Here is a 14,613-nt window from a genome sequence, read left to right as displayed (position 1 = left end):
GGACTTCGGGAGGGGACCCAGGAGTTCGGGAGGGGACCCAGGAGTTCGATAGGGGACCCAGGCGTCCGGGAGAGGACCCAGGAGTTCGGGAGCGAACCAGGCGTCTGGGGGGAGACCCAGGAGTTTGGGAGGGGACCCAGGAGTTCGGGGTTTAAAACCGCGCCTGTCCCTTTAAATCCCGCCCTCCCCGCGCACCCCGCGCATGCGCGCTGTGACCCGCCGGGCAGCCGCGCCCCGTTCCCATGGCAACCGCGCCCCGCGCAGGTATCCCTCCGCTCCGCGCATGCGCAGACGTCCCACTCCCTCCCGTATCCCTCCGCCGGGCCTATAGCCCCCCCTATACCCCCCTTATTCGCCACCTATACGGCTCCTACGAGCCCTCCCCTTCTTTTATATCCCCTCCCTGCCCCCTATAGCCCCTCCCTGCCCCCTATAGCCCCTCCCGGCCCCTATAGCGCCCTCCGCGCCGCTTATAGTCCGCGCCGTATCGCTCCGCCCCCCGCGCCGGGACTCGTTTTTACCTCAGGAGCCGGCGCGGCGGGAGCTCGCGGGCCTCTATAGGTCCTTACAGGTTTCTATAGGGCTCTATAGGTTCCTGCGGGTTCCTGAGCGTTCCGGCAGGTCCCAGCGGGTGTCCCCGATGTCGGACTCCGCGCACAGCCCGGCCCCGGGCGGCCGGCGGCGCTGGACGCGGGAAAAGGAGCCGGAGCGGGTGGGCGGGGCGAACGGGGGTGGGCGGGGCTAAGGGGGCTAACGGGTGGGCGGGGCTAAAGGGGGTGGGCGGGGCCAAAGGGGTTGGGCGGGGCTAAGGGGGTGGGGGGCTAACGGGTGGGCGGGACTAAGAGGTGGGCGGGGCTTGGGATGATTGGCGGTAAGGGGGAGGGGGCGTGGCTTGGGTTGATTGACAGGTAGGCGCGCAGCCCTGGCAAAAGGGAGGGGGCGTGGCTTAGTGGCGGCGGGTGGGGCGTGCGGTGATTGATTGGCGGGGAGGGGGCGTGGCTTGGTGGCGGTGGGCGGGGCTTGTTGGTTGACAGGAAGCTGTGCAGTACTGGCAAAAGGGAGGGGGCGTGGTTTAGCGGCGGTGGGCGGGGCTAAGGGGTGGGCGGGGCTTGGGGATGATTGGCAGCGGCAGGTTTAGAGTGGTGGGAATGGGAGGGGGCGTGGCTTGTGGTTGATTGACAGGCAGGCACACAGCACTGGCAAAAGGGAGGGGGCGTGGCTTGTTGGCGGGTGGGCGGGGCTTGGGGTGCTTGATTGGCAGCGCCAATGGGAGGGGGCGTGGCCTCGCGCTGTGGGCGGGGCTTCGCGAGGGGGCGTGGCCGAGGCGGGGGGGCGTGGCCACGCGTGACCCCGCCCCCTGGCGCAGGAGGGGGAGGAGCCGGCGGGGCTGCTGCCGAAAACGCCGATTATCCTGGCGAAGCCGCCGGGAGAGCGGGTGAGCGCCCGGACGCCTGGGTCCCTCCCGAACTCCTGGGTCCCTTTGGGAGGTGGGGTGTCCCGAACTCCTGGGTCCCTTTGGGGGCGGGCAGGACCCGGACGCCTGGGTCCCTCCCGAACTCCTGGGTCCCTTTGCAGGGGGGCAGGACCCGGACGCCTGGGTCCCTCCCGAACTCCTGGGTCCCTTTGGGAGGTGGGGGGGTCCCGAACTCCTGGGTCCCTTTGGGGGCGGGCAGGACCCGGACGCCTGGGTCCCTCCCGAACTCCTGGGTCCCTTTTGGGGGGGCGGGTCCCGAACTCCTGGGTCCCTTTGGGGGTGGAGCCCGGATGCCTGGGTCCCTCCCGGATGCCTGGGTCCCTTTGGGAGGTGGGGGGGTCCCGAACTCCTGGGTCCCTTTGGGGGCGGGCAGGACCCGGACGCCTGGGTCCCTCCCGAACTCCTGGGTCCCTTTGCAGGGGGGCAGGACCCGGACGCCTGGGTCCCTCCCGAACTCCTGGGTCCCTTTGGGAGGTGGGGGGGTCCCGAACTCCTGGGTCCCTTTGGGGGCGGGCAGGACCCGGACGCCTGGGTCCCTCCCGAACTCCTGGGTCCCTTTTGGGGGGGCGGGTCCCGAACTCCTGGGTCCCTTTGGGGGTGGAGCCCGGATGCCTGGGTCCCTCCCGGATGCCTGGGTCCCTTTGGGAGGTGGGGGGGTCCCGAACTCCTGGGTCCCTTTGGGGGCGGGCAGGACCCGGACGCCTGGGTCCCTCCTGAACTCCTGGGTCCCTTTTGGGGGGGCGGGTCCCGAACTCCTGGGTCCTTTTGGGGGTGGGCAGGACCCGGATGCCTGGGTCCCTCCCGGACGCCTGGTCCCCCCCCGTGACATCACTCTCGGGGGGGCGGGGCCAACAGCAGCCGCAGCCGAAGGCGGGACCCGCGCCGGCCCCGCCCCCCCCGGCCCCGCCCATCGTGCTGATGAAGTCACGTGGCGAGGGGGAGGGGCGGGGCCCGGGGGGCGGGGCCTCGGCCGCGGGGGGGGAGGGGCCGGCGCTGGCCCCGCCCCGCGAGAGGGAGGGGCCGAGACCCACCCAGCCTGTCTATCAACTGCATGGGCGGGGCCTGGGGGCGCCCCCCGCGCTGGACCGTGAGTGGGCGGGGCCTGGGGGGGCGGGGCCTCGGGGGGGCGGGGCTAAAGGGAAGGGGCGGGGCCAAAGAGGGATCAAAAGCAGGGGGTGGGGAACGCCTGGGTCCCTCCCGAACTCCTGGGTCCCTTGGGGCACTCCTGGGTCCCCTCCTGGACTCCTGGGTCCCTCCCAAACTCCTGGGTCCCTTGGGGCACTCCTGGGTCCCCTCCTGGACTCCTGGGTCCCTCCCAAACTCCTGGGTCCCTTGGGGCACTCCTGGGTCCCCTCCCGGACACCTGGGTCCCCTCCTGAACTCCTGGGTCCCCTCCCGGACACCTGGGTCCCATGGGGCACTCCTGGGTCCCCTCCTGAACTCCTGGGTCCCTTGGGGCACTCCTGGGTCCCTCCCGGACTCCTGGGTCCCATGGGGCACTCCTGGGTCCCCTCCTGAACTCCTGGGTCCCTTGGGGCACTCCTGGGTCCCTCCCAGACACCTGGGTCCCTCCCGGACTCCTGGGTCCCCTCCTGAACTCCTGGGTCCCATGGGGCACTCCTGGGTCCCCTCCCAGACACCTGGGTCCCTCCCGGACTCCTGGGTCCCCTCCTGAACTCCTGGGTCCCTTGGGGCACTCCTGGGTCCCTCCCGGACTCCTGGGTCCCATGGGGCACTCCTGGGTCCCCTCCCGGACTCCTGGGTCCCCTCCTGGACTCCTGGGTCCCCTCCTGAACTCCTGGGTCCCCTCCCGGACTCCTGGGTCCCATGGGGCACTCCTGGGTCCCCTCCTGGACTCCTGGGTCCCTTCGGGCACTCCTGGGTCCCTCCCGGACTCCTGGGTCCCTTGGGGCACTCCTGGGTCCCTCCCGGACTCCTGGGTCCCATGGGGCACTCCTGGGTCCTCTCCCGGACTCCTGGGTCCCCTCCTGAACTCCTGGGTCCCTTGGGGCACTCCTGGGTCCCCTCCCGAACTCCTGGGTCCCTTGGGGCACTCCTGGGTCCCCTCCTGGACTCCTGGGTCCCTCCCAAACTCCTGGGTCCCTTGGGGCACTCCTGGGTCCCCTCCCGGACACCTGGGTCCCCTCCTGAACTCCTGGGTCCCCTCCCGGACACCTGGGTCCCATGGGGCACTCCTGGGTCCCCTCCTGAACTCCTGGGTCCCTTGGGGCTCTCCTGGGTCCCCTCCCGGACTCCTGGGTCCCTTGGGGCACTCCTGGGTCCCCTCCCAGACACCTGGGTCCCTCCCGGACTCCTGGGTCCCCTCCTGAACTCCTGGGTCCCTTGGGGCACTCCTGGGTCCCTCCCAGACTCCTGGGTCCCTTGGGGCACTCCTGGGTCCCCTCCTGGACTCCTGGGTCCCTCCCGGACTCCTGGGTCCCTTGGGGCACTCCTGGGTCCCCTCCTGGACTCCTGGGTCCCTCCCGGACTCCTGGGTCCCTTGGGGCACTCCTGGGTCGCCTCCTGGACTCCTGGGTCCCATGGGGCACTCCTGGGTCCCCTCCTGGACTCCTGGGTCCCTCCCAGACTCCTGGGTCCCTTGGGGCACTCCTGGGTCCCCTCCCGGACGCCTGGGTCCCTCCCGGACTCCTGGGTCCCTTGGGGCACTCCTGGGTCCCCTCCTGGACTCCTGGGTCCCTCCCGGACTCCTGGGTCCCTTGGGGCACTCCTGGGTCCCCTCCTGGACTCCTGGGTCCCTCCCAGACTCCTGGGTCCCTTGGGGCACTCCTGGGTCCCCTCCCGGACGCCTGGGTCCCTCCCGTCCCGCAGCGGCCACAGCCCAGTCCCGCCTGGCGGCGCCGGAGAAGATGAAAACCAGCATCAAACTGGTGGACGAGCAGATGAACTGGTGCGACTGCGCCCTGCAGGTGGGCGGGGCCCGGACGCCGGGGTCCCCGCGGCACTCCTGGGTCCCTTCGTGGGGTTTTGGGGCACTCCTGGGTCCCTTGTGGAGATGTTTGGGGCACTCCTGGGTCCTTTTTGGGGCACTCCTGAGTCCCTTTTGGGGCACTCCTGGGTCCTTTTAGGGGTTTTTGGGGCACTCCTGGGTCCCTTTTGAGGGTTTTGGGGGCACTCCTGGGTCCCTGGGGCACTCCTGGGTCCCCTCCCGGACTCCTGGGTCCATGGGGCACTCCTGGGTCCTTTTAGGGGTTTTTGGGGCACTCTTGGGTTCCTTTTAGGGGTTTCGGGGCCACTCCTGGGTCCCCTCCCGGACTCCTAGGTCCATGGGGCACTCCTGGGTCCTTTTTGAGGGTTTTGGGGGCACTCCTGGGTCCACGGGGCACTCCTGGGTCCTTTTTGAGGGTGTTTGGGGGGCACTCCTGGGTCCTTTTTGGGGCACTCCTGGGTCCTTTTTGCGGCTGTTTGGGGCACTCCTGGGTCCCTTTCGAGGGTTTTGGGGGCACTCCTGGGTCCCCTCCCGGACTCCTGGGTCCCCGGGGCACTCCTGGGTCCTTTTTGAGGGTGTTTGGGGGCACTCCTGGGTCCTTTTTGGGGCACTCCTGGGTCCTTTTTGCGGCTGTTTGGGGCACTCCTGGGTCCCTTTGGAGGCTTTTGGGGGCACTCCTGGGTCCCCTCCCGGACTCCTGGGTCCCCGGGGCACTCCTGGGTCCTTTTTGAGGGTGTTTGGGGGCACTCCTGGGTCCTTTTTGGGGCACTCCTGGGTCCTTTTTGCGGCTGTTTGGGGCACTCCTGGGTCCCTTTGGAGGGTTTTGGGGGCACTCCTGGGTCCCCTCCCGGACTCCTGGGTCCCCGGGGCACTCCTGGGTCCACGGGGCACTCCTGGGTCCCCTCCCAGTTCCTGCTGGAGCAGACGGACGTGCTGGTGGTGGGAGCGCTGGGGCTGCAGGGCACCGGGAAATCCACCGTGCTGTCCCTGCTGGCCGGAAACCAGCCCGAGGACGACCCGCGGTACTGGGGGGACTGGGATATACTGGGAGGGACTGGGATGGACTGGGGGGAACTGGGATGAACTGGGAGGGACTGGGAGGGACTGGGGGGAACTGGGATGAACTGGGAGGGAACTGGGAGGGAACTGGGATGAACTGGGAGGGACTGGGAGGGACTGGGATGAACTGGGATGAACTGGGAGGGAACTGGGATGAACTGGGAGGGACTGGGGGGAACTGGGAGGGACTGGGATGAACTGGGAGGGACTGGGGGGAACTGGGATGAACTGGGAGGGACTGGGATGAACTGGGAGGGACTGGGGGGAACTGGGATGAACTGGGAGGGACTGGGATGGACTGGGGGGAACTGGGAGGGACTGGGAGGGACTGGGAGGGAACTGGGAGGAACTGGGATGAACTGGGAGGGACTGGGAGGGACTGGGATGAACTGGGAGGGAACTGGGATGGACTGGGAGGGACTGGGGGGAACTGGGATGGACTGGGAGGGACTGGGAGGGACTGGGATGGACTGGGATGGACTGGGAATGAACTGGGAGGGACTGGGAGGGAACTGGGAGGGAACTGGGAGGGACTGGGAGGAACTGGGAGGGAACTGGGAGGGACTGGGATGAACTGGGAGGGAATGGGGGGAACTGGGAGGGACTGGGGGGAACTGGGATGAACTGGGACGGACTGGGAGGGACTGGGAGGGACTGGGAATGAACTGGGAGGGAACTGGGAGGGACTGGGAGGGAACTGGGAGGGACTGGGAGGGACTGGGAGGGACTGGGAGGGACTGGGATGAACTGGGAATGAACTGGGAGGGACTGGGAGGGAACTGGGAGGGACTGGGGGGAACTGGGATGGACTGGGAATGAACTGGGAGGGACTGGGAGGGAACTGGGATGAACTGGGATGAACTGGGAGGGACTGGGATGAACTGGGAGGGACTGGGAGGGACTGGGAGAAACTGGGAGGGACTGGGAGGGACTGGGCGGCTCTGAATGGGGCGGGGGCGTGGCCACGGGGCGGGGGCGTGGCCACGGGCCGGCGCTTCTCAATGGCGCGGGGGCGTGGCCTCCGCAGCGCGCAGCCAATGGGACGGGGGCGTGGGCGTGGCCACGGCCGCTCGAAATGAATGGGGCGCGGGGGGCGTGTCCCGGGGAGAGGAGCCAATGGGGCGAGGGGAAACGAGGCGGAAGTGGGCGTGTCCGCAGCACGTACGTCTTCCGGGCCGCGCCGCCGGAACTACGTCAGCGCGCCGCGGCCCAGACCGGCGGGATCGACCTGTTCGTGACCCAGGAGCGGGTGGTGCTGCTGGACACCCAGGTCATTAGCGCTAATTAACGCTAATTAGCGCCCCCCCCGACCCCCGGGCGGCCTCGGGGAGGGCCTTAATTAACGGTTAATGAAGAAAACCCGGCGAAAATCGGTGGGAATTGGCGGATTTGGCGCCTGGTTGACGCCAGGGGTGGTTAATTAGCGCTAATTAGGGGGGGGTTAGGTTAATTGGCACTAATTGCGACTTGGTTGCACGGTGTGCGTCCCGTTTAGGCCCGAAACGTGCAGAATTAGGGCTTGTTCAGTCTTAATTAGCACCATGTAGTGGTTAATTAACGCTAATTGGAGCTAATTAGCAGTAATTATAAGTAATTACCCTTAATTACAACTTAATTAGAGATTGTTCGTCCAAATTGTGCCCAAAACATCCATAATTAGGGGTTGTTCAGTCTTAATTAGCACCATATGGTGTTTAATTAATGCTAATTAGAGCTAATTAGCGGTAATTATAAGTAATTATCCTTAATTACAACTGAACTACACCTTATTTGTCCAATTTATGTCCAAAACATCCACAATTAGGGCTTGTTCAGTGTTAATTAGCACCATGTAGTGGTTAATTAACGCTAATTAGTGGTAATTAACGGTAATTATAAGTAGTTACCCTTAATTACGACTTGATTAGAGATTATTCATCCGAATTATGTGGAAAACATCCATAATTAGGGCTTGTTTGCTCTTAATTACCCACAGTTAGTGGTTAATTACCACTAATTAGCACTAATAATACGTAATGACCTTTAATTACAACTTAATTAGACATTATTCGTCCAATTTGTGTCCAAAACATCCATAATTAGTGCTTGTTCAGTCTTAATTAACCCCCGGATAGTGGTTAATTAACACCAATTAGCACTAGTTATGTGTAATTAATATTAATTACCCCTAACTAGAAATTATATTGTATTAGTGGCTTAATTATTCACTAATTAATAATATACCCTATATATGTGTTTTAAATCCGCCTAATTGGTTAATTATACTTAATTACTTCCAATTCTTATTAATTACACCAACTAATTATAATTTTCTTATTAATCATCTCAATTTATGCCTTAATTATCCCCTAATTAGCGCTCTTGGCGCCTTAATTACCCATTATTAGCCATTAATTGCCCCTTAGTGGGCCGATTCCCCCCCAATTCCCCTTGGCGTTGGCCCTAATTAGCACTAATTAGCGCTAATTAACAGCCCATCCTGAGCCCTGCCCTCCTGGACCATCTAATTAACAACGACCGCAAATTACCCCCCGAGTACGGGCTGCCCCACAGCTACGTGGAGATGCAGGTAATTAGCGCTAATTAAGGGGTAATTAAGGGGGGGGGATACGTGGGAAGGGGGGCTGGGTTAATTAGGGGGAACTGGGGTTAATTAGGGGGGGATTGGAGGTGATTAGGGGGGGATTGGAGGTGATTAGGGGGTAATTAGGTGGTAAATGGGGGTAATTAAGGGGTGATTGGGGTAATTAAGGGGTGATTGGGGGTTAATTAGGTGGTAATAAGGGTTAAATAGACCCATAGATGGGGGGAAGAAGGGGTTAATTAGGGCTAATTGGGGTTAATTGGGGGAATTGGAGGTGATTAGAGGGTAATTAGGTGGAAATTTGGTGGTAATTACAGTAATTAGGGGTAATTGGGGGCTAATTAGGTTGAGGTGAGGGGTAATTAGGGGTCATTGGGTTGTAATTAGGGGTAACTGGGGGTAATTAAGGGATAACTGGGGAGTAATTAGGACTAATTAGAGCTGCTAATTAATGAGGAGTGAGTAATTAAAGAGAGTGTGATGGGCCCAATGAGTGGGGGGGAACTAATTAACAAGTAATTAATTAGGGGGGGGGTTAATGGGGAGGGTCAAGGAGGGGCCGGGGGGCTCGTTAGGGCTTGATGAGGGTTAATTAGCGCTAATTGGCGTTAATTAGTCCCTGCAGATCGCGGCGTTCCTGTTCACCGTGTGCCACGTGGTGCTGCTGGTGCAGGACTGGTTCACAGACCCACTGATCTATAGGTCGGACCCACGGATCTATGGGGCTGCCCCATAGCGACCCGCGGACGGACCCATAGGGACCCATAGGGACCCATAGAGACCCATAGAGACCCATAGGGACCCATAGGGACCCATAGAGACCCATAGGGACCTATAGGGACCCATAGGGACCTATAGAGACCCATAGGGACCCATAGAGACCCATAGAGACCCATAGGGACCTATAGAGACCCATAGGGACCCATAGAGACCCATAGAGACCCATAGAGACCCATAGAGACCCATGGGGACCCATGGGGACCCATAGAGACCCATAGAGACCCATGGGGACCCATAGGGACCCATAGAGACCCATAGGGACCCATAGAGACCCATAGAGACCATAGGGACCCATAGAGACCCATAGAGACCCATAGAGACCCATAGAGACCCATAGAGACCCATAGGGACCCATAGAGACCCATAGAGACCATAGGGACCCATAGAGACCCATAGAGACCCATAGGGACCCATAGAGACCCATAGAGACCCATAGGGACCCATAGGCACCCATAGGGACCCATAGAGACCCATAGAGACCATAGGGACCCATAGAGACCCATAGAGACCCATAGAGACCCATAGGGACCCATAGAGACCCATAGAGACCCATAGGGACCCATAGGGACCCATAGAGACCCATAGGGACCCATAGGGACCCATGGAGACCCATAGAGACCCATAGAGACCCATAGGGACCTATAGAGACCCATAGAGACCCATAGGGACCCATAGAGACCATAGGGACCCATAGAGACCCATAGGGACCCATAGGGACCCATAGAGACCTATAGAGACCCATAGAGACCCATAGGGACCCATAACTGACCCATAGGGACCCATGGGGACGCATAGAGACCCATAGATCTGACCCATAGGGACCCATAAGTGACCTATAGGGACCCATGGAGACCCATACCGACCCATGGGGACCCATAGAGACTATAGGGACCCATAGAGACCCATAGAGACTCATAGGGACCCATAAGTGACCCATAGGGACCCATAGACACCCATAGCGACCCATAACTGACCCATAGAGAGCCATAGGGACCCTACCCCATAGATGTGACCCATAGAAAGACCCCGATCCATAGATCTGTGGGGCTGCCCCATAGGTCCCAGTTCTCCCCCATAGACCCCAGTCCTGCCCCATAGGTCCGGGTCCTGCCCCATAGACCCCCGCCCTGCCCCATAGATCCGTGGGGCTGCCCCATAGACCCAGGTCTTACCCCCCAGATCTGCCCCGTATCGGCCCCATAGACCCCAATTCTCCCCCATAGACCCCAGTCCTGCCCCACAGACCCCCGCCCTGCCCCACAGATCCGTGGGGCTGCCCCATAGATCCCCATACCCCCCCCATAGATCCCGGCGCCTGCCCCCCATATCAGCCCCATAGACCCGGCTCCTGCCCCACAGACCCCCGCCCTGCCCCACAGACCCCCGCCCTGCCCCACAGATCCGTGGGGCTGCCCCACAGATGCCGTTTCCCCCCCAGGTTCCTGCAAACGGCCGAGATGGTGAAGCCTCCGGGCCCCGCCCCCAGCGCCGGCCCCGCCCACGACGGCCCCGACGACCCCCCCGAGTTCAACCCCCACCTGGGTGAGCCCCACAGCGACCCATAACTGACCCACAGCGACCCATAACTGACCCACAGCGACCCATAACTGACCCATAGAGACACATTGGGACATATAGAGACACATAAATGAGCCATAGGGACCCACAGGGACCCATAACTGACCCCCCCGAGTTCAACCCCCACCTGGGTGAGCCCCACAGCGACCCATAACTGACCCACAGCGACCCATAACTGACCCATAGAGACACATGGGGACACATAGAGACACATAAGTGAGCCATAGGGACCCACAGGGACCCATAACTGACCCCCCCGAGTTCAACCCCCACCTGGATGAGCCCCATAGCGACCCACAGCGACCCATAACTGACCCACAGCGACCCATAACTGACCCACAGCGACCCATAGCTGACCCATAGAGACACATTGGGACATATAGAGACACATAAATGAGCCATAGGGACCCACAGGGACCCATAACTGACCCCCCCGAGTTCAATCCCCACCTGGGTGAGCCCCATAGCGACCCATAACTGACCCACAGCGACCCATAGCTGACCCATAGAGACACATGGGGACACATAGAGACACATAACTGAGCCATAGGGACCCATAACTGACCCATAACCGACCCCCCCGAGTTCAACCCCCACCTGGGTGAGCCCCACAGCGACCCATAACTGACCCACAGCGACCCATAACTGACCCATAGAGACACATGGGGACACATAGAGGCACATAACTGAGCCATAGGGACCCACAGGGACCCATAACTGACCCATAACTGACCCCCCCGAGTTCAACCCCCACCTGGGTGAGCCCCATAGCGACCCACAGCGACCCATAACTGACCCGTAGAGACCCATAGAGACCCATAGACATCCACAGGAACCCATAGAGACCTATAACTGACCCATAGCAACCCATAGAGACCCATAACTGACCCATAGAGACCCATATCTTACCCCCCCAGCCCCATAAGTTGCCCCCCAGCCCCATAAGTTGCCTCCCAGCCCCACAACTGACCCCCCCCAGCCCCACGACCGCCCCCAGAACCACCACCCCAGCCCCATAACCGACCCCCCAGCCCCACAAGTTGCCCCCCAGCCCCATAAGTGACCATCCCCAGCCCCATAACTTGCTCCCCAGCCCCATAAGTGACCATCCCCAGCCCCATAACTTGCCTCCCAGCCCCATAAGTGACCATCCCCAGCCCCATAACTTGCCCCCCAGCCCCATAAGTGACCATCCCCAGCCCCATAACTTGCCCCCCAGCCCCATAAGTGACCATCCCCAGCCCCATAACTTGCTCCCCAGCCCCATAAGTTGCCCCCCAGCCCTACAGCTGACCCCCCCAGCCCCATAACCGACCCCCCCCCAGGCCCATAACCGACCCCCCCAGCCCCATAACCGACCCCCCAGCCCCACAACTGACCCCCCCAGCCCCATAACCGACCCCCCAGCCCCACGAGCGGCCCCCCCAGCCCCACGGCCGCCCCATAGATCCCCGCGCAGTGTTCGTGCAGACCCGCGCGCGCCCCGAGAGCTTCAGCCCCCGGCGGCTGCGGGAGATGCAGCGAGTGCTGGAGACCCTGATGGAGCATTCGCACCTCAAGTTCAAGGGTACGGCCCGGACGCCGGGGTCCCCTCCCGGATGCCTGGGTCCCCTCCCGAACTCCTGGGTCCCTCTCGAACTCCTGGGTCCCTGGGGCACTCCTGGGTCCCTCCCGAACGCCTGGGTCCCCTCCTGAACTCGTGGGTCTCTGGGGCACGCCTGGGTCTCCTCCCGAACTCCTGGGTCCCTGGGGCACTCCTGAGTCCCTCCCGGATGCCTGGGTCCCCCCCGAACTCCTGGGTCCCTCCTGCACTCCTGGGTCCCTCCCGAACTCCTGGGTCCCTGGGGCACTCCTGAGTCCCTCCCGGATGCCTGGGTCCCCCCCGAACTCCTGGGTCCCTCCTGAACTCCTGGGTCCCTCCCGAACTCCTGGGTCCCTGGGGCACTCCTGGGTCCCCTCCCGGACACCTGGGTCCCCCCTGAACTCCTGGGTCCCTCCCGAACTCCTGGGTCCCTGGGGCACTCCTGGGTCCCTCCCGAACTCCTGGGTCCCTCCCGAACTCCTGGGTCCCTGGGGCACTCCTGGGTCCCTCCCGAACGCCTGGGTCCCCTCCTGAACTCGTGGGTCTCTGGGGCACTCCTGGGTCCCCCCCGAACTCCTGGGTCCCTCCTGCACTCCTGGGTCCCCCCTGAACTCCTGGCTCCCTGGGGCACTCCTGGGTCCCCCCCGGACGCCTGGGTCCCGCAGGGTCGCTGTCGATGCTGGACCCGCCCCCGGAGGGCGAGGTCAACCTGTTCCTGCTGCCGCCATTGGAGGAGGAGAGCGAGGACCCGCCCCCCAGGGCCGGTGAGTGGCCACGCCCCCAGCCCCGCCCACACGGCGGGGACCCAGGAGTGCGGGAGGGACCCAGGCGTGCGGGAGGGACCCAGGAGTGCGGGAGGGACCCAGGAGTTCGGAGGGGACCCAGGAGTTCGGGAGGGACCCAGGCGTCCGGGAGGGACCCAGGAGTTCGGGAGGGACCCAGGCGTTCGGAAGGGACCCAGGAGTTCGGGAGGGACCCAGGAGTCTGGGAGGGACCCAGGAGTTCGGGAGGGACCCAGGCATTCGGGAGGGGACCCAGGAGTTCAGGAGGGACCCAGGCGTCCGGGAGGGACCCAGGCGTCCGGGGGACCCAGGCGTCCGGGAGGGACCCAGGAGTTCAGGAGGGACCCAGGCGTCCGGGGGGGACCCAGGAGTTCAGGAGGGACCCAGGCGTCCGGGAGGGACCCAGGCGTCCGGGGGACCCAGGCGTCCGGCCCCGCAGGGGGGGGCGGGGCGCCGCTGTTTCCCGCGCTGCCCCCGTTCCGCGGCGCCCCCTGTTGGCCGCTGCTGACCCGGCTCCGCGGGCGCGTCCTGGGGGCGGCGCGAGCGCAACTGGCGCCCAGTTTGTTAACGGAGCGGAACTGGTGAGACTGGTTTGCACTGGGAGGGGCTGGGGGGGCCTGGGAGGGTCGATGGGGGAGGCTGGGAGGGACTGGGATGGACTGGTTTGGACTGGGAGGGACTGGGAGGGACTGGGAGGGAACTGGGAGGGAACTGGGATGGACTGGGAGGGACTGGGATGGACTGGTTTATACTGGGGGGGACTGGGAGGGTCAATGGGGGAGACTGGGAGGGAACTGGGAGGGAACTGGGATGGACTGGTTTGGACTGGGAGGGAATGGGAGGATCAATAGGGGGAACTGGGGTATACTGGGAGGGAACTGGGATGAACTGGGAGGGAAGTAGTTTATACTGGGGGGAACTGGGATGAACTGGGAGGGAACTGGTTTATACTGGGGGGAACTGGGATGGACTGGGAGGGGACTGGGAGGGACTGGGATGAACTGGTTTGGACTGGGAGGGAAGTAGTTTATATTGCGGGGCACTGGGATGGACTGGGAGGGACTGGTTGGGACTGGTTTATACTGGGAGGGGATTGGGAGGGACTGGGATGAACTGGTTTATACTGGGAAGGAGTGCGAGGGTCAATGGGGGGAACTGGGATGAACTGGGAGGGAACTGGTTTATACTGGGGGGAACTGGGATGAACTGGGAGGGGACTGGGAGGGACTGGGATGAACTGGTTTATACTGGGAGGGAATGGGAGGGGACTGGAGGGTCTATGGGGGACACTGGGAGGGACTGGGGGATACTGGGATGAACTGGTTTATACTGGGAGGGAGTGGGAGGGTCAATGGGGGAGACTGGGATGAACTGGGAGGGAACTGGTTTATACTGAGATGAACTGGGATGAACTGGGAGGGCATTGGGAGGGACTGGGATGAACTGGTTTATACTGGGGGGGAATGGGAGGCCCCGCCCTCACTCATACTGGTCCGTAGTGGCCCGTACTGGTCCATACTGGTCCATACTGGTCCATACTGGTGCATACTGGTCCATACTGGTCCATACTGGTCACAGGTTCCATTACGCCGCCCGGATCTGGGACGGGGTGAAGAAATCGTCGGCCCTGGCCGAGTACGGGCGCTTACTGGGCTAAACTGGGCCAAACTGGGGGGACCCAGGCGTCCGGGAGGGACCCAGGCGTCCGGGGCCAATAAAGCGCCTCGTTCCGGGGCTCTAATTAACCCCTCATTGTGCTCATTATGTCCCCCGGCCCTTAATTACCGCCCCCCCCCCCCAGCCCCTAATTACCCCCCCGCCCAGGGT

The 14,613-nt window shown here is 62.9% G+C and overlaps 1 protein-coding gene across 2 annotated transcripts; it reads left to right on the top strand.

Annotated features, from left to right (window-relative positions):
• The first annotated feature begins 536 nt into the window (after positions 1–536).
• LOC136000714 (nonsense-mediated mRNA decay factor SMG9-like) lies at positions 537–14,531 on the top strand. Of its 2 annotated transcripts, none has more exons than XM_065654657.1 (13): positions 537–712; positions 1,367–1,435; positions 2,330–2,561; positions 4,304–4,401; positions 5,331–5,443; positions 6,639–6,750; positions 7,954–8,049; positions 8,681–8,766; positions 10,283–10,386; positions 11,870–11,989; positions 12,670–12,768; positions 13,226–13,367; positions 14,365–14,531. In XM_065654657.1, the coding sequence occupies exons 1-13, from the start codon at positions 641–643 to the stop codon at positions 14,441–14,443; spliced, it is 1,422 nt and encodes a 473-aa protein (XP_065510729.1). In that variant the 5' UTR covers positions 537–640; the 3' UTR covers positions 14,444–14,531. The 2 variants fall into 2 exon arrangements, with proteins under 2 accessions (XP_065510729.1, XP_065510730.1); XM_065654658.1 differs by having other exon boundaries at positions 538–712; positions 11,882–11,989.
• Positions 14,532–14,613: the final 82 nt, after the last annotated feature.

Source organism: Caloenas nicobarica, chromosome 34 (genome assembly GCF_036013445.1).
Source record: "Caloenas nicobarica isolate bCalNic1 chromosome 34, bCalNic1.hap1, whole genome shotgun sequence".
NCBI classification, from domain to species: domain Eukaryota; kingdom Metazoa; phylum Chordata; class Aves; order Columbiformes; family Columbidae; genus Caloenas; species Caloenas nicobarica.
The sequence above is the reverse complement of the archived record's forward strand: the minus strand, read 5'-3'. Positions and strand labels throughout refer to the sequence as shown.